Source organism: Aotus nancymaae, unplaced genomic scaffold, assembly GCF_030222135.1.
Source record: "Aotus nancymaae isolate 86718 unplaced genomic scaffold, 86718_ANA_hifiasm-v0.15.2.pri h1tg000053l, whole genome shotgun sequence".
Classification (NCBI taxonomy): Eukaryota; Metazoa; Chordata; class Mammalia; order Primates; family Aotidae; genus Aotus; species Aotus nancymaae.
The window spans coordinates 3,910,466-3,928,777 of record NW_026988467.1 but is presented as its reverse complement, the minus strand read 5'-3'; the positions used below and the strand labels follow the sequence as shown (position 1 = coordinate 3,928,777).

Genomic DNA, 18,312 nt, shown 5'->3' with positions numbered 1-18,312 from the left:
CTTTGCTTGCCCAGCACTTGCTAGTGTCTTTGTGGTTGAGCAAGACCATGGGACGAGTTCTAGCCAGTGATGTAGTGGAGGTGAGGTGTGTCACTTCTAGGCCCAAGCATGTAAATGCCAGTGTGAGCCAGGAGGTCTCATTCTCTTCCCTCTGCCTTGGTGATCGGCACAGGATGACTGCTCTGTCAACCTGGGACCCGAAGACATTGCCAAACCATACTAGCTGGCCTCACTTGGACATGGAAAGTGAAAGAGAAATAAACCGTTGAAATTTTTGGATTATTTGTTATTGTACTGTCATCTAGCCCAGTAGTTATCAAGCTTTTTGGTGTTAGGGTTCCTTTACATTCTTAAATTACTGAGGGTCCCAAAGAACTTTTGTTTATGTGAATTATAGCTATTGATATTTAATTAGAAGTTAAAACAGTAATTGGTAAAATACTGTTGTAAAACGAGACACAAATACAAATGTATTGCAGCAGAAGCACAAGGAAAACATAAGGATTTAAAATGACGATTGGACAATAAAGAGGTTACAGATACACAGACATCACAGCAGGTATAACCAACGACAGTGAGCACAGTCACAGAACTGAGATCTGATTCAGTTAATCTCAAAACTCTTGTATTTATACCCTTGTATTTATTTAAACTCTTGTATTTATACCAACCTTAGAAATTTCTAGAAAACATGACATGTACACACATTCCACTGGCCATCAGAACAATGATATTGTAGCTAAAAGTTCTCTGAAAAGGAATTTGGAAAAAAGAGCTTTTACTCCATTACCAGAGAGACGCAGCCTCCAGTGTGAAACAAAGGTGGGTTCCAGAGAATGAAAGGAAAGCTCAGATTTTATAGCCAAAGTTCCTGCCTGGATTCCCAATCAGGTCCATTTATGTAAATGAGGGATTGAAACTTGCTTAGTTCTGATTGGTTGATACAAGTGAGCCCTGATTGGCTGGGGCAGATGAGCTCCAAAGATAAAAGATGTGGATTTTGGAAAACTCTGTACAACCCCTAGTCAGCAGAAGGCCACCTGACTCTATTTTAAATTTAGGTCTCTCAGGATTCATCTTGAAGGATTGGCTCTGTTAGGTTCACATTTGTTCCTAATATCACACGTCCTGTAACCTCAAGATTCCACTGTACACTCAAGAGAGGATAAGAGTGAAAAAGGCAAATAACAGGTTCATGTTATTAGAAAAATAGTTTTGACTTTGTGAATCCCTGAAGGGGTCTCAGAGATTCTTGGGATGCCCCAGACCACACTTTGAGAACCACTGATCTAGCCTATGCTAATCAAATGCAGTTGTGCTGCAGACATATTATCCAAACATGTTCTAGCTTATTTTGCCTTAGCCTCCTGAGTAGCTGGAAGTAAACCTGCATAATTTTTAAAATTTTTTTTGTAGAGACAGAATCTCGCTATGTTGCCCAGGCTGGTCTTGAATTCCTGGCCTCAAGCAATTCTCCCACCTTGGCATACCGAAGTGCTGGGATTACTGGAGTGAGCCACTGTGCCAGCTCTGTTAATTGATTTCTGAATGCATCCTCTTGTGGTGGAAGATATTTTGTATGAGATCAGTCTTTAAAGTCTATTGAGACTTAATTTGGGGCCTAACATATAGTCTATCCAATGAAAATATAACCAGGTGATTGAGATGATGAAAGTTCATAGACAAAGTATGATACATCTCTTAATTTTATTACAGAATTTTAGTATAAGAATGTACCTTTAGTTATCATTCTTAATGATATCTCATTGCATTTTGAAATGATAACAGTATTTCTGTGATAGTGAAAGAGGTTCTCATTTGTGAAATATCGAACCAGTGACCTTAGCTATTCAGTTATGATGAAAGGCCCAATCTAACCTTTCATTGAACGTGATATTTATTAAAAATGAAACATCTTATTTCCATTACTTAATCAATAGCATATTAAGCCATTTATTAATAAGATTAAAGAATGTCTTGCAGACTAGATATTCAGCTCTCTTTCATCTAGTTTAATTTTAACAACCAGGAAATAGCAATCTAACTTGGAGTCAGTCAAATCTGTCTAATCCAGTACTTGTAATTTTTATGAGATACAGGAAAGGACAGTTAATATTTGCAGAAAGAAAATAATTTGTGGCCAGGTGCAGTGGCTCATGCCTGTAATCCTAGCACTCTGGGAGGCCAAGGCAGGCGGATCACCTGGGGTCAGGCGTTCAAGACCAACCTGGCCAACACGGTGAAACTCCATCTCTATTAAAAATACAAAAAAGTAGCCGGGCATCATGGCACATGCCTGTAGTCCCAGCTACTTGGGAGGCTGAGGCAGGATAATTACTTGAACCCAGGAGGCGGAGGCTGCAGTGAGCCAAGATCACGCCACTGCACTCCAGCCTGGGTGGCAGAGTGAAACTCCATCTCAAAAAAAAAAAAAAAAGAAAGAACATAATTTGTAATGGCCATGTAGAGAAAAAAAACAAGCCCCTTTTACATCGTCACATAAGTAAACCTACCTGGAAAAGATTATTTCCCCATGATTTTATGTTTGAAACACTAGGGTTTGGTACAGGTAGTATATTGATAAATGTGGCAAGAAATGCATTTAAAGTTGGGAGAAAAAAAACACTGTAGTAAGAAGAAGAAAAAGAAAATTTCTTTCTGATTCCAATTAAATATATATATATAAACATTTTTTTAAAAAGGAGAAAATGCAGAGATAGAAATATGGAGACCCACCTCTTCTAGGGAGCCTTGTATTTTTATAGAAATAGGATATACATGCAGAAAAGTGGTCATCTCATGAGTATACGGCACAATGAATTTTCACAAGCAGGACTACTTCATGAATGAATGTTTCTATTATCCATGCACCAAGGCAGTACCCTCTGAATTGTTCCAGTTTCAGTACTCCTGCTGCCAAAAAGATACGACAATTGACTTGTGATGATGGTCATAACAAAAGTGGTTATGGTCCCTCGTCTGAGCTGGGCATTGTCAAGCACTCGTGCTTGTGTTTTCTCAATTATGCCTCACAGAGACACAGAAAGAGGCACTATTGTCCACACTTTGCAGATGAGGAAACAGGGGTTTAAAGGAGCTAATTCATAAGTTTTTGCTGTGTGTCGGGCAATGTGTGAAGCACTGCGTAGTCACTGTCTGGTTTCATTCTCACGCTGTCCCTGTGAGGGTTGTCATCCCGTTTTATGGAGGAGAAGACCAAAGGCCAGAAATCTCACTCGCCGTGGTCACAAAGCTTGAAAGTGACAGATCCTGCATCTAAACATGAGCCATTTGACTGCCACACCTGCATTCTCAACCAGCAAAATGGAAGGTTGTTTTGCCCCAGAGCGCACCACGTGGACATGCCTGGAAGACAGTGCCATTTCTGAAGGCTGCACCAAGGGAAGATGGAAGAAAGAGATTTGCCATGGAGTGGGTCTCACCAATTCTTAGAGGCCAGGAGCTGCTCGTTTAGCAAGATCCTTAACCCTTTTCTGACAGAGTAGTTCATGGAACCTTCCAGGAGCTCCTGATTTAAAATGGCGTGCAGCAGAGTTGCCTCTCTCCAAATAAGCCTGAAGCTCTCTGTGGCCTGCTTTAAAGGACAAGCTGAATGGCTCAGGTCTAGCTAGTTTTTCCCCACCCCACCCCCACCCCCCGTCACCCAGGCTAGAGTGCAGTGGTGCAGTCATAGCTCATTGCAACCTCAACCTCCCCAGGCTCAGGTGATCCTTCCACCTCAGCCTTCCAGGTAGGACCAAAGGCAAATGCCTCCATGCCCAGCTAATTTTTGTATTTTTGGTAGATAAGGAGTTTCGCCATGTTACTCAGCCTAGTCTTGAACTTGTGGGCTTAAGCGATCTGCCCACGTCCTCTTCCCAAAGTGCCTGGTCTACAGGTGTGAACCACTGCACCCAGCCTTGTTTCTTTTCTGAATAGCAGAATCCAGTAAAGTTAGAGTCAGAAGCCTCCTGGAGGTCACGCACACCATCACCTATTCCTCAGACAAAGCTGGCTCGAGCCTGGTGTAGGGCTGAGGAGATGGGCTTGAGGGAGCAGAACCCGGGCCCCAGCGCCACCCCTCCTCTCGGGCACATGGGACCGATGGGCCGATGTCCTCTGCACGTCTTTCCTGTCACGTTTATTGTCTACCTCTTGGAGTTCTTCAGAATTCTTTGTTTAGAACCTCTGGTAAACACACAAATGCCCTGGCTTTCCAGCATCTGAATGACTTAATCCTGTAGGAAATATTTAGATTCCAGGCCAAAAATTATTTCTAAAGTACAGTAAAATTGCACTTTTTTTTTTTTTGCTGGTGAAGAAGCTCATTGGTCCTGGGACTGAAAGATATTGAAAAATTGTGGGAGTAACAGCATACAGAGTCATCTTTTCCTTTGTAAGCATGGTCGCTGGACTGATCACATCTCTGTGACCTCTTTGAGGGTCTGTGTTCCAGGCCCGGGTCCTAGGTGTCAGTCCTCACATCCTCTCCCGGGACCTGGGCCTGTTCTTCTATTCAGGTGGCAGATTTTTTGGGCCCCTCTAGCATGTTGTCAGTGACCCAGAAATGTGTTTCAGTTGTCAAAATGGTGGGGATATGTCCCCAAATCAAGTGTTCTTTAACTGATATACCAAAGGGTAAATCTGTCCATCCCATACCACCTCCGATAGGCAAAAATAGCCTCTAGAATCAAACATAACACTTCCCAAAAGCAGACCTGAGGGGCCAGCCACACAGCCCACTCAGTGTCCCAGAGCCTCTGAGGGGCCCTGTCTAGAGACCCTCTTGGTGGCTGCGAGGCAGGCCACAGTGAATGCGGGTTTGCCTCGTTGGCCCGCCCCGCACTGTGGTTAAAGCACACCAGAGCCTGTCTGCCTTGTGCCGCCCCTTCAGATGTCCTGCATAGGAGAATGGAGAGTTGATGCCTCTTGGTTTTGAGGGGGTTTTGTGGGGAGGGTTGGTTGCCGCAGGTTAGTGAAGCATTTCTGCCGCTGAATGTGCTGCCTTCTGGACTTAGGAGGTTGCATTAGAGGTGCGTGTGGACCCTACAAGTTTGTCTTTGAATTTCAAGGATTCATACTCATTTCATCATTAAATTCATGCCATTTCTGTCTAATGGTATATAGCTTTTCCTTTCCTGAACCTATTCTGTTGAGAGTGCCTTGGCATGATTTACTTCAAATAAGTTAAAGAGTTAGCGGGTCTCTGTGACATTTTTGTTTCAGCTCAGAGCACAGTGAGCCATTCCAGAGACACAGACGTGCATTCATCTGATAGCAGCACTTCCCAGCAAAACCCAGTCACTATTGATGTACATAACTGATCACTTTATTAACTGGCAAAAAGAAGCCCTGTTGAGGTAAACCTAACTTCATTACATCCTGTATGTCGAGAGCAGACACGTGGGGACGTGGCTGATGGGTTCCCATTTCAAGGCTGATTTTGATAATGATAATGTGTAAGTAGCATTGATTGTTCTCTAATTGAATTTTTCTTTCTTTAGGCCTCTTCTGAAGAGCTGAAAGCTGCCTACCGGAGGCTGTGTATGCTCTACCATCCAGACAAGCACAGAGACCCGGAGCTCAAGTCGCAGGCGGAACGGTTGTTTAACCTTGTCCACCAGGCTTATGAAGGTCAGTGGAGGGCTGGGCTTTGTAGAAACATCCTGGTAACAGATATTCGATTTTTAGGAGGCGTGATTTGTAGAGGATAGAAGCAGAGAGTCCTTAGAGGTATATAAAAGAGGTGGTTAGTTTAGTACTTTTCACTGACAGCGTCCTTTGAAAGAGGAATATTTTGCTTTGGAAATCAATACGTGTCCAGTAAGTAGAAAATGAGAGACTGAGTGAAGTAATAGACAGAGTCTCAATTGCAAGGGAGTACTCAAGTTTTAAATCGTTCACCAGTTTCTTCTAAAGGGAACTCTTACAGGTAAAAGGCTGATCGTTACAGGGAAGGTTTCTTTGTTCTCTTTTTTTGTTAGAAGACACAAGGACATTTTTTCATCTAAAAGTGATTTTATTGGTTCTGAAGCATTCAGTTTTTGGTTCTAATAAAAGAAAGAAAATGGTGTTAAGAAGGCTTATAGGAAATAGAATCAAGTGATTCACATTTTTATACTTATGTATGTCAGAAAGAACATTCTGTGATATATTGGTTTATAAAATATTAAAGTCACTGTTGGATACAGAGCTTCTGTTTGGGATGGCAAAAAGTTCTGGAAATAGAGTGATGATGGTTACACAACATTGAAAATGTACTTAATGCTATTGAATTATATACTTTAAAATGGTTAAAATGGTAAATTTATATGTATATTTTACCACCATTTAAAAAGTTTAGATTACAAAAAGTTAAATTACTCTTAAATACATCAACTACACTATTTGTTCCAGAACCATTTGGTGATTTGCTCCTTAGACCAAAAATTAGATAATGTGTTTCTTTGTAAAATCATAAAGACATCTCACTGTATACATAACAGCTTGTAGTATATTTCACTTTATAGTTTTACCAAAAAGTTAGATTTTAATGGCCAGTGAAAATGTGATAAATGTGTACAGTCAGGGTAGTATCATTACCAAATGTAACTCTATTCAGATCATTTGCATGGCGGTTGTGAAGTGTAGCCTGTTCTCTTTATTGTATTATGTTCTCTAAACGGGTGCATTAATTTTACTGTTGTCTAAATTAGCCACATAGTTTGCTTGTACCGTGTTGGAGACTTGGGGAAGAGTTAACAGAAAAACCCTACCAGTGGTAGTCAAAGCGCCACAGCAGCAGACCCTGCCTCATGTTCAGCCTACAGGGAGAAAAATAGTGAATGAATAATTCCTTTTTTTCTCTGAGACAGAGTCTCACTCTGTTGCCCAGGCTAGAGTGCAGTGGCGCGATCTTGGCTCACTGCAAACTCTGCCTCCTGAGTTGGAACAGTTATCCTGCCTCAGCCCCTCAAGTAGCTGGGATTACAGATATGCACCACAATGCCCAGCTAATTTTTGTATTTTTAGTAGAGATGGAGTTTCACCACGTTGGCCAGGCTGGTCTTGAACTCCTGACCTCAGGTGATCCACCATCTTGGCCTCCCAGAGTGCTGGGATCACAGGTGTGAGCCACCTCGCCGACCAAATAATTCCTTGTTAAACGCTGGAGAGGAGCACAAGTTTGGTTCCTGTGTTTTCCAGGAGATGGCGTTTCTTCCTTTCCCATTAGATTTGATTATACATAGGATCATTTATGTGGTTTTTAAATTAGCCCTAAAAATACATGGGAACTCTCAGGGGAGAAGAGGCCCGAAGGTCTTGGCAAAAATTGGTGAAGTAGAGGGAAAAGACAATGACCATTGGCCTTGCTGACATTTGAGTTCGGTTGGGATATCATTGAGCAGCTCTCACCCTTAACTGAGAAATCCTTTCTGATGTAGTTTGGGTGATGTGGCCAACAACATGGTAAGAGGTGTTTTGTCTTTTAAAGTTATTTACAAATAGAGAGATAAAATAAATGTAGACTGTCTTTGGAGTTAATAAAACTCTATAGAGTAAATAATAAATCAGCTTTTTCTAGTATCTGAACCTGTTTCTACCTTTATATCAAGCTTCTTTAGAAACTGGAACCCACTCTTTCAAGTCAGTGTACTTTTATGTGCTGTAGCAGAAATTTACCAAATTATTTTAAAAACAACTTTGGCATCCTTTCGCAATGCAGGAGCCAGTGCAGCTTCCTACACGTTGCACCTTGTACACCTTGTTACCTGTACCTTACAATCAAGAGTAACTTGGACACTGGGAAAATCTGACTTTTCTCATTTGTAGCCACCTTTAGACATAACCTGCCTTAGCCAGGTGCAGTGGTTCACGCCTGTAATCCCAGCACTTTGCAAGGCCAAGGCAAGAGAATCATTTGAGGCCGAGAATTCAAGATCAGCCTGGGCAACATAGGGAGAGCCCATCTCTACAAAAAATAAATTAGCTGGGCATGGTGGCGCACACCTGTAATCCCAGCTTCTTGGGAAGCTGAAGTGGAAGAATTGCTTAAGTCCAGGAATTCAAGGCTGCAGTGAGCTGTGATCATACAACTGCACTCCAGCCAGGACAACAGAGAAAGACCTTGTCAGTCAGTAAATCAATAAACAAACAAATCCTAGGCCAAATTGAAAACGCAGTTAGGAGGAAAGATGCATAGAAAATGAAAGGGTAGTAGGAAGATTGTTATCAGACGGGGGAACAGGAGATGAGCTTACCTAATGATATCAGTGTTCTCAGAAAGGACTGAAGGTGAATTTTGTATTTTATAAACGTATTTGATTTTTAATTTGCAGTGCTTAGTGACCCCCAAACCAGGGCCATCTATGATATATATGGGAAGAGAGGACTGGAAATGGAAGGATGGGAGGTAAGAGAAACTGCGTCTGGGGTCCCAGAAAAGTCATTAAACAGATACAAAACATCTCCCCAAAACCCTGCAATCTGTCATAATGTCTTTGGGAATATTTGAAGATGTTAGAGCCCCCTACCTTGCCTTGTATTTTAGTTTTAGAGGTTGATTTCTGGACTTGGCTTTGCCACTTTGTCACTCTGAACTTGGACCAGCCACTCCTCTGACTTGCCCCTCGTTTCCTAACCTGTCAAGTAAAACGGAAGAGGGGTGGACTGGGCCAGTAATTTTTAACCCAGGTGTGGGGTGGGAGCAGGCGGAGCAGGGGTTGATGGGAGACGATTTCTTCAAGGGCGCACCTCTGTCTGCACTTCCACTCCCTCCACCCTCCACAGCTCTGCGCCTCTCTCTCCACCTCAGTTCTCAATAATTGCGGTGAGGAAATGTTTCAGATGGGAGTATGTTATGCATGTGAACAAAATGGAAGCAGAGAAAAGTTGAGAACTGCTAGGTTACATTGCCTATGAGGACCCTTTCAATTCTCATGTATTATACTATAATGATAGAGCTCTGTCAAACGTGATGAGTGAAACAAAATACATAGCAAATGTGTAGCCCTCGGCAACTGTGCTGTGGGAGAACAGTCACTAAAATTCAGACAATTTGTTTTCTTTCACACTGCCACAGACTAGGAGGAGAGCCTTGGGCAAGTCATTGGACTGCTGGTGCTTCCATGTTACTGTCTGAAAAATGAGTATTAAAATTACTTGTGAAACTCTAAATTGCTACAGGAATATAGGGGTTTCATTAAAGAAACTTGGTTCTGAGCCAGGCAAAGTGGCTCACACCTATAATCCTAACACTTTGGGGAGCCAAACTGGGAGGATTATATGAGGCCAGGAGTTTGAGACCAGCCTGAGAAACGTAGCAAAACCCTGTTTCTATAAAACATTTTTTTTTTTTAATGAGGCAGGCTTGGTGGCACACACTTGTATTCCCAGCTACTCAGGAAGCTGAGATGGGAGAATCACTTGAGCACAGGAGGTTGAGGCTGCAGTGAGCTATGATCACACCACTACACTCCATCCAACAAGGGCAACAGAGCAAGACCTTGTCTCACCAAAAAAAAGAAGCTTGGTTCTGATGCCCAAGAAATTTTGCTAGGCTGTTAATAACATTGAATTGTCTCTCACTGAGTTATATTTTCAGCATCGTGTAAGATTTCCCTTGAAGTTCCTTCAATGTTTGATCTCAAGCACGTGTGCCTGTCTCTTCCAGTTCTAGCATCAAAACCTTGTAAAGGCCTTTAGATGAGGAGTGGAGGAGAAGGAAGAGAGGATCCTATTTCCTTTCCCACCTTTCCACTACTGCTTCATATTGGTTGCTGTGGGCATATTCCACTAATAGCCTTTTGTGTGTGTGTGTGTGTGTGTGTGTGTGTGTGAGCGTGCGTGCGTGCGTGTGTTGAGAGAGTGCATGCACTTTGTATGTGTGCGTGTGTGCATGTGTGTTGAGAGAATGCATGCGCTTTGTGTGTGTGTGTGTGTGTGTGTGTGTGTGTGTGTGGTGTGAGCACACGTTATATCACTCAGGCTGCAGTGCATTGATCAGGTACACACCACCATGCCTAGCTTTTTTTTTATTTTTTAAGAGATGGGGTCTTGCTGTGTTGCCCAGGCTGGTCTCAAACTGCTAGCCTCAAGCTACCCTTCCACCTTAGCATCCCAAAGTGCTGGGATTGCAGGTGTGAACCACCATGCCTAGCCTGTTGCCATTTTTTGATTGTCTCACACGAAGAATTGTAGTTGCCAACATTTAAACCCTGGGAGGTTCTGCATGATAATCCAGTCTTCTGTTTTTTCTTGAAACATCTAAAGATCTGGTAACACTGAATCTGAGGAACCCTTGCCCTTCGGACAGGGCTGGGCTGTCCAGTCCCCACCACTCCCCTTTGTGTTCCCTCCGGCTCTTGTCATCTGCATGTCCTCCTGGCTCCCATGGGCAGTTGGTATTTGGCTTCTGGCTTGATGGAAATAGCAGTGCTTCCTGTCACATTAGTTCATTGCAGCTAGGTATTAAGCCATGTAACTTAGCATTTTCTCATCCAGAAAGGAAAATACAATTCTGTTGTATTCACTCTTTATACACTCCTTAAAGCTTCTTTGTTTCTTTAGATGTGGGTTGACTACAGTTTTTCAAGGCAGCAGTTGTAGTCACTGAAAAGCTGTAGGACCCCATTACATATTCCTTCCTCAAAGACTAGGATTTTAGCCCCAGCAGCAGCATCCCAGTCAGTGAAGCAGTGGGGTTTGCTGGTAAAGTATTGTATGGTTTCCTCTCATGAAACCAGATTATCTTCCCATTAGAAACAAAGCAAATTCACACACAAAATAGTGGTTATAAAAATATGTAGGGCTGGGGGCAGTGGCTCACACCTGTAATTCTAGCACTTTCAAAGGCTGGCACAGGAGGATCACTTGAGCTCAGGAGTTCCAGACCAGCTGGAGCAACACAGTGAGATCACATCTCTACAAATGATACAAAATTAAAAAATTAACCAGGCATGCTGGCACATGCCTGTAGTCCTACTGCTTGGGAGGCTGAGGTGGGAGGATCGCTTGAGCCTACAAGGTTGAGGCTGCAGTGAGCCATGATTATACCACTGCACTCCAGCCTAGGTGACAGTGAGACTGTGTCTCAAAAAATAAAAAATGAAATAAATAAATGAAAATAAAAATATGTACAGAGTTGTGGGTGGTAAGTGGTTAAACATTATTTTGGGGTTTTTGGTTTTGGTTTAGTTTTTTTTTTTTTTTTTTTTTTTTTCTTGAGACAGAGTCTTGCTCTGTCGCCCAGGCCGGAGGGCAGTGGCACAGTTTCAGCTCACCGCAACCTCTGCCTCCCGGATTCAAGTGATTCACCTGCTTCAGCCTCCTGAGTAGCTGGGATTAAAGGCACACACCACCATGCCTGGCTAGTTTTTGTATTTTTTTTAGTAGAGACAGGATTTTACCATGTTGGCCAGAATAGTCTCCATCTCCCGACCTCGTGATCCACCTGCCTTGGCCTCCCAAAGCATTGGAATTACAGGCGTGAGCCACTGTGCCTGGCTTCATAATTTTTAGTAAACTAAGAAAGTCAGATTCTCATGGATTAGAATTGGCTTTTTTTCATATTGATACTAAGCTTTCACTGCAAGATAAAAATGCCTTCAAAGAAAACTAAATGAAGATACCTCCCCAGACGTTTACTCAGAGATGTATTAGTGCTTAACATACAATAGGAAAATTGAGCCCATTATTCATAGTACACAGAAAGTCTCATTGAACTCAAGCACATTTATGAAGCTGGCATCAACATTCCTTCAAGGAATTCCTACAGCTGGATGGATTATTTCTTATGAGGATTCTCTCACTACAATAATAGCTTTCACTCCAGGGAGGAAGCTGTATTCCCTTCATGCTATTGCTAGTATTTTTAGACTATTAAACTCTTCAGTTGCTGAAGGGTATCCATTTACCACATAGTTATTGGGCTAGCCATATGGGTAGTCAGTGAAGGGTGAAGGGCATTGTTGGTGTTCTGAGTGTCTGAGACATCTTTAATCCAAAGATCTCAAAGCATTCCATCAACTAGAAATTGTTCTCCAACCCGCTGGAGCTTCTTTAGAATGTACAAAATATTGGCCTAGTTGTCAGTCATTAGGTAAATTTTCAGGTTTTTTGTTTGTTTGTTTTTGTTTTTAAGACAGGAGCTCACTCTGTCATCCAGGCTAGAGTGTAGTGGTGTGATTGTGGCTTACTGCACAATCTCGACCTCCCAGCTCAGGCCATCCTCCCGCCTTAGTCTCCTGAGTAGCTAAGACTACAGGCGTGCATCCCCACACCCCACTAATTTTTTTTATTTTTTGTTTATTTTTTTTTTTAGACAGAGTCTTGCTCTGTTGCCCAGGCTGAGTGTAGTGGCGAAATCTCAGCTCACTGCAACCTCTGCCTCTGGGGTTCGAGTGATTCTTCTGCCTCAGCCTCCTGAATAGCTGGGATTACAGTTGTGCACCACTATGCCTGGCTAATTTTTGTATTTTTAGTAGAGATGGGATTTCACCCTATTGGCCAGGCTGGTCTCGAACTCCTGACCTCAGGTGATCCTCCCACGTTGGCCTTCCAAAGTGCTGGGGTTACAAATGTGAGTCACTGTGCCCAGCCTTTTTTTTTTTTTTTTTTAAGCCTTCCAGAGACTGTTATTCTTTGGGAGGATCCATAAGGAATGAGATGTAACCATTCCCAACTTATAAAATCAGCCCTACTATTTACTTCTTGAGGTGGGTTAGTGATGTTCATGCAGATTCTCACATTGAAAATGAAATTGGTCGTTGTTTCAGAATGGCAAAATCTAACTTTGAACTGTGAATGCTTTGACAGCGTTCATTCTGGTAATGGCTGGCAACTGCCATGGAAACCACGTAATGCATCTCCTGGAATGAGTGGAGTTATTATTCCAGAATAATAACTAATTATTAATAATAACTAATTATTCTGGAATAATCTAACACTTTCAGATGTTAGATTACGTCCAGAGTTGTTGCGTCCTTCGGCCCAGATCATCTGCAGTTTGGTTTTTGTCTGCAGTCCTTTACATTATTTATATTTTACTTTTCTCTGTCTCTGTTGTTGGTTTTGTAGTATGTGAGAAAGCCAGCCCATATTAAAAGCTGTAATATGGTCAAGATCATGAAAAACTAGCCAAGGTTTAGAACTGTCACAGAGCAGAGAAGACTAAGGACACCTGCTGCAACGTGGGATCTTGGATTGAATCCTGGAACAGAAAAAGGGTGTTCGCAGAAAAACTAGTGAAATCTGAACCCTAGGTTTAATTAGTAGAAATGTACTAACGTTGCTTTTTGAGATTTGGCAGATATTCCATGGTTATATAAAATGCTAACATTGGGAGAACCTGGGTGTAGGCTATTCTAGAACTTTCTCTACTATTTTTGTAGCATTTCTGAAGTCCTAAATAATTTTCTAAAATTATTCCAGAATAAAAAGTTTACTAGCTAGACCCGGATGACACTTTTTTTTTCTTTTTTTTGGGGATGGAGTTTTGTTCTTGTTGCCCAGGCTGGAGTGCAATGGTGCGATCTTGGCTCACTGCAGCCTCCGCCTACCAGGTTCAAGTGATTCTCCTGCCTCAGCCTCCCGAGTAGCTGGCATTACAGGCATGTGCCACCACGCCTGGCTGATTTTGTTTTTTTAGTGGAGTTTCTCCATGTTGGTCAGGATGGTCTCGAACTCCCGACCTCAGGTGATCCGCACACCTCAGCCTCCCAAAGTGCTGGGATTACAGGCATGAGGCACTGCACCCAGCCCAGGTGACACGTTTTGAATGTTGTCACTTAACCTTCTTCATTTTATAGCAGGGAAACTGAAGCTTAGAGAGGTGAAGTGACTTGCACGAGGTCTCCGAGGAGGTTTGGGATCCTGTCTGTCCTCCTTCCCTTATGCCACCTAGCTTTTGGAGATCTCCTCATTCCTTTCATCAGTAAAGTCAGTCTTCTTGGTGGTGGTTTTTTTGTTGTAGAGATGGGATCTCACTATGTTGCCCAGGTTAATCTGGAACTCCTGGGCTCAGTCGGTTTTCTTTTTTTTTTTCTTTTTTGAGATAGATGAGATAGAGTTTCACTTTTTCACCCAGGCTGGAGTGAAGTGGTGTGATCTCAGTTCACTGAAACCTCCACCTCCCAGGTTCAAGCAGTTCTCCTGCCTCAGCCTCCTGAGTAGCAGGGATTACAGGCGCCTGTCATCACGCCCGGCTACATTTTGTATTTTTAGTAGAGATGGGCTTTCCCCATGTTGGCCAGGCTGGTCTCTAACACCTGACCACAGGTGATCCACTCGCCTCGGCCTCCCAAAGTGTTAGGATTACAGGCACGAGCCACCGCACCTGGCCGCTCAGTTTTCTTATTAGCATAGGGATAGTGGTCTAGTGAACAGTAGTTGTAAGATCCACAAACTGCATATGATACACTCTGTCCATGAGAAATATTGAACACGTCTGGTAGTTATCAACTGTAATGCAGCTTCGGATGCTGTGTTCCCAGATGCTGATAAGAAGAGCGGCTCACCGCTAGCTTAGTCCTGTTCCCCTCTCCAGATCATGTATTCTGTTTAAAGGAAGATATAAGTAACCAAGGCTGGCAGAGGCCTGTGGGAGCTGAGAATGAAACGCCCTGCCCTGCTAAGGGTCTTCAGTGCTCCAGAAAGGCCGGCCATTTTGGCTTTGCTGTTAGCGCTGATTATGTACCAACTATTTGCAAAAATTGTGTAAAATATGACTAAAAATGGAAGAATCTGCCACCTTTGGATTATTTGCCTCTCTAACTCATCACAGAATGTAGCAGAGAGAAAGTGATTTTCAGCTGTTAGTTCAGTCTGCAAGGATTAAACAGCTAAAATTCCTGAAAATGGATCTTTTCCTGCTGCAGCCTTTGTAAAGCCTCACATCTCCAGGTTGTTTGTTTTTCCTGCAGGGTTTGAGTCCAGGATTTTAATTCCCAACATCTTACAAATCTGTTTCTGAAAAAAATAGTAGTATATGGGCATATTCATGGGTCTGCTTATGTCACTGGTTAAAGTTATGGCGAATCACACTTTCATGAAATCTGCATTTTTTTTAAACTAATATCCTGTTGAATAGAACACTCAATTATAAAATTTCTATCTAGGCAAGGTGTGATGGCTCATGCCTGTAATCCCAGCACTTTGGGAGGTCGAGGCAGGTGGATCACTTGAGGTCAACAGTTCAAGACCAGCCTGGCCAACATGGTGAAACCCTGTCTCTACTAAAGATACAAAAATTAGCTGGACGTGGTGGCACAAGCCTGTAGTTCCAGCTACTTGGGAGGCTAAGGCAGAAGAATTGCTTGAACCCAGGAGGCAGAAGTTACAGTGAACCGAGGTTGCACCACTGCACTCCAGCCTGAGCAACAAAGCGAGACTCCATCTCAGAAAAAGTAAAAAATTGAAATAAAACAAAATCTCTTTATCCAGATTGGAATGGCCTGCATCATCTGGGCTATGTGGAAGAACTATCTCCGTTCAGACTTAGCCTCACACTTAGACCTTCTCGTCCCTGGTGATGGGTCGCTTCAGTCACCATCTGCTGGGTCCAAAGAAACTAGCTCCACAGTCAGGTCCAATGAATTGGGCTGTAAAGTCATGAATAATTTTTTAAGTTTTTTTGTTTGTTTGTTTGAGACAAAGTCTTACTTTGTCACCCAGACTGGAGTTGAGTGGTGCGATTTTTGCTCACTGCAACTTCGACCTCCTGGGTTCAAAACAATTGTCATGCCTCAGCCTCCTGAGTAGTAGCTGGGATTACAGACACATGCCACCATGCCCAGTTAATTTTTGTATTTTTGGTAGAGACTGGGTTTCACCATGTTGGTCAGGCTGGTCTCGATCTCCTGACCTTGGGATCCGCCCACCGCAGCTTCCCAAAGTGCTGAGATTACAGGCGTGAGCCGCCACGCCCGGCCTTAATTTTTTAAGTATTTTAAAGCATTTTTTCTGGATCTTCAAACTTACATGGAGTAGTTGATTACCTACATTTCCCTGAAGCTCTTTATTTTATTTTCTTTGAGGAAGGGAGGGACTGACATGAAATTGAGAAGATAATGGAAACTTTGAAAAACTACCTTGCTTTTGTCTACATCAAGACGGGTGGTATTGCAAAGTGAGGGTGCAGTAGATTGGTGACATGCCCTCGAGGATTTTACGCCTGGGCAGCAGGAACACATCTTGTTCATGAAATAGAACCCAGAATGGCCTTGCGAGGTCACAGAGCAATCACTGTCATGCCACTTACCTTTAGTTTGTTCTTGGGTGAATTAACAGTCTCTTTATTTTAAACCTTCCTTAAAAAGAATCACTTCCCCCTTTTTTAGCAGCTATTGATTCATATTGGGTTGTTACAGAAGAAAATGTTGTTTTCACTATTTTTAATGTTTACCTCCTGAAAGTAGTGGACAGATTCCTAGGATTTTCTGGATAAGTTTTTGTATTTATTTTTCTATTTATTGAAAAATAAAATCAAGTTGCACAAAGCCTGTAATATCTCATTTATATTGAATATTTGTGTATGTGTGTGTGTGTGTGTACACACACACGCTCACATACATAGGTACATACACGTGCATAGAGAAGTTTTAGGAAAAGCTATAAAAAAAATTGAGTGGTAACCTGTGAGAAGAGTGAAATGGGTAACGGGAATCGCATACTTTTCATTTCCTGTCCTTCTGTTCTACTGATTTTTTGCCATAAGCTTGTAATTTTTAAAATAATTTTTTGAAACTTGAAATTTCCCAGGACATTTTTTTCTCACGTCACACCTTTGTAGATATTCTGTGAGCAGCATCTCAAGACTTCCCTGTATTTCTCCCACTGATAGGCGGAATCTGCTTTCGTACACCCCTGCCTCCTCCCCCAATCCATCTGACAACTTTGGTCCTGACAGAAAAAGAGTAACCTTACTTTTTCCGTTCCCACGCTGTGTTTCTCGCTGGTGCATACAATTTTACGCCATAAACAGGACCCTTCGAAATCGTGCAGGGCAGTTGCCTCTTTCACAGATGGAAGGCTGCAGCGCTGCAGTGCCTTCCCTCCTCGTGTTTCTTTCCGCTTCTCTGAAATGTCGACTAGATTGTCTTCCTTTTGAAGAAGGGCTGAACTGGAATTGGAATGCCTTATTTTCTTTCTCTCTCTCTCTCTTTCTTTCTTTATTTTTTTCTCTCTCTCTTTCTTTCTCTCTCTTTTTTCTTCCTCTCTCTCTCTCTTTCTCTCTCTCTCTCTCTCTCTTTCTCTCCCCTCCCCTCCCATCCTTCTGAGTTTCTAGCTCTTTTTGCCCAGGCTAGAGTGCAATGCTGCGATCTTGGATCACTGCAACCTCCATCTCCCATATTCAAGTGATTCTCCTGCCTCACCCTCCTGTGTAGCTGGGATTACAGGCATGCCCAACCACGCCCGGCTAATGTTTTGTATTTTTTGTAGAGATGGGTTTCACCATGTTGGCCAGGCTAGTCTCGAACTCCTGACCTCAGGTGATCCACCCGCCTCGGCCTCCCAAAGTGCTGGGATTACAGGTGTGAGCCACCATGCCCTGCCTGGAATGCCATATTTTCTCAGATTCGACGTCACCGTGCGTCCCCGAGCGTCCCTGAGTTTAATAAGATCTGCTCTTTGGTACCTGAGTATTGTTACACCAGCCTATAACTGACAGCCCACATTCTAAGGTTCATATACTGTTGTAAGAAGAGTTCCATGATTCTAAAAACACTGAGACCTGCCGGACATGGTGGCTCATGCCTGCAATCCCAGTCCTTTGGAGGCTGATGTGGGAGGATCCTTTGAGGCCAAGAGGTTGAGGCCAACTTGGGCAACATAGCAAGACCCCATCTCTACAACAACAAAATAGAAACACCCAGACCTGACAGCTTGAGATGCTCGGTCCAAGAAGCTCAAAAGGAGTCTCTAGTGATTGTCCCAGACCACTAGGGAAAGCCAGCTTGCCTTCGTCCTGATACTTAACATTTGTTATCTGAGATTCATAAGGAAATTTACACCATGAAATTTAAGGTGACGTTTTCCTTGTAAGATTTTTGCTGCCTTAAAGGTAAGTTGCTAAAATAAAGAATGTTAAAGAATGTTTAACTCGGGAGAGCCGAGGAAAAACTCATTTCAACCTTGGGAAGGGCCAGGAGGGCAGCAGAGCTCTCCCTCGCCCAGGCCTGAGCCGTCAGATGGCGGAACTCATGGTTTGGGGTACTTGCTGGGGAAAGGATGTGGCCAGACCCCAGGCGGCATGCACACACCAAAATCAGTGACTGCAGCGCTTTGTGTACGTTGCCCTCGCCTCCCGGGTCCTCAGCTGTCTTCCCATCTTGA

The 18,312-nt window shown here is 43.0% G+C and overlaps 1 protein-coding gene across 1 annotated transcript in view; it reads left to right on the top strand.

The window, feature by feature from the left end:
* Window positions 1-18,312, top strand: part of DNAJC11 (DnaJ heat shock protein family (Hsp40) member C11) — a 67,175-nt gene that overhangs the window by 11,897 nt on the left and 36,966 nt on the right. Inside the window, exons 2-3 of the mRNA XM_064363180.1 lie at window positions 5,505-5,634; window positions 8,319-8,392. Coding sequence (XP_064219250.1) covers window positions 5,505-5,634; window positions 8,319-8,392 — 204 coding nt within the window. The remainder of the gene's footprint in view (window positions 1-5,504; window positions 5,635-8,318; window positions 8,393-18,312) is intronic.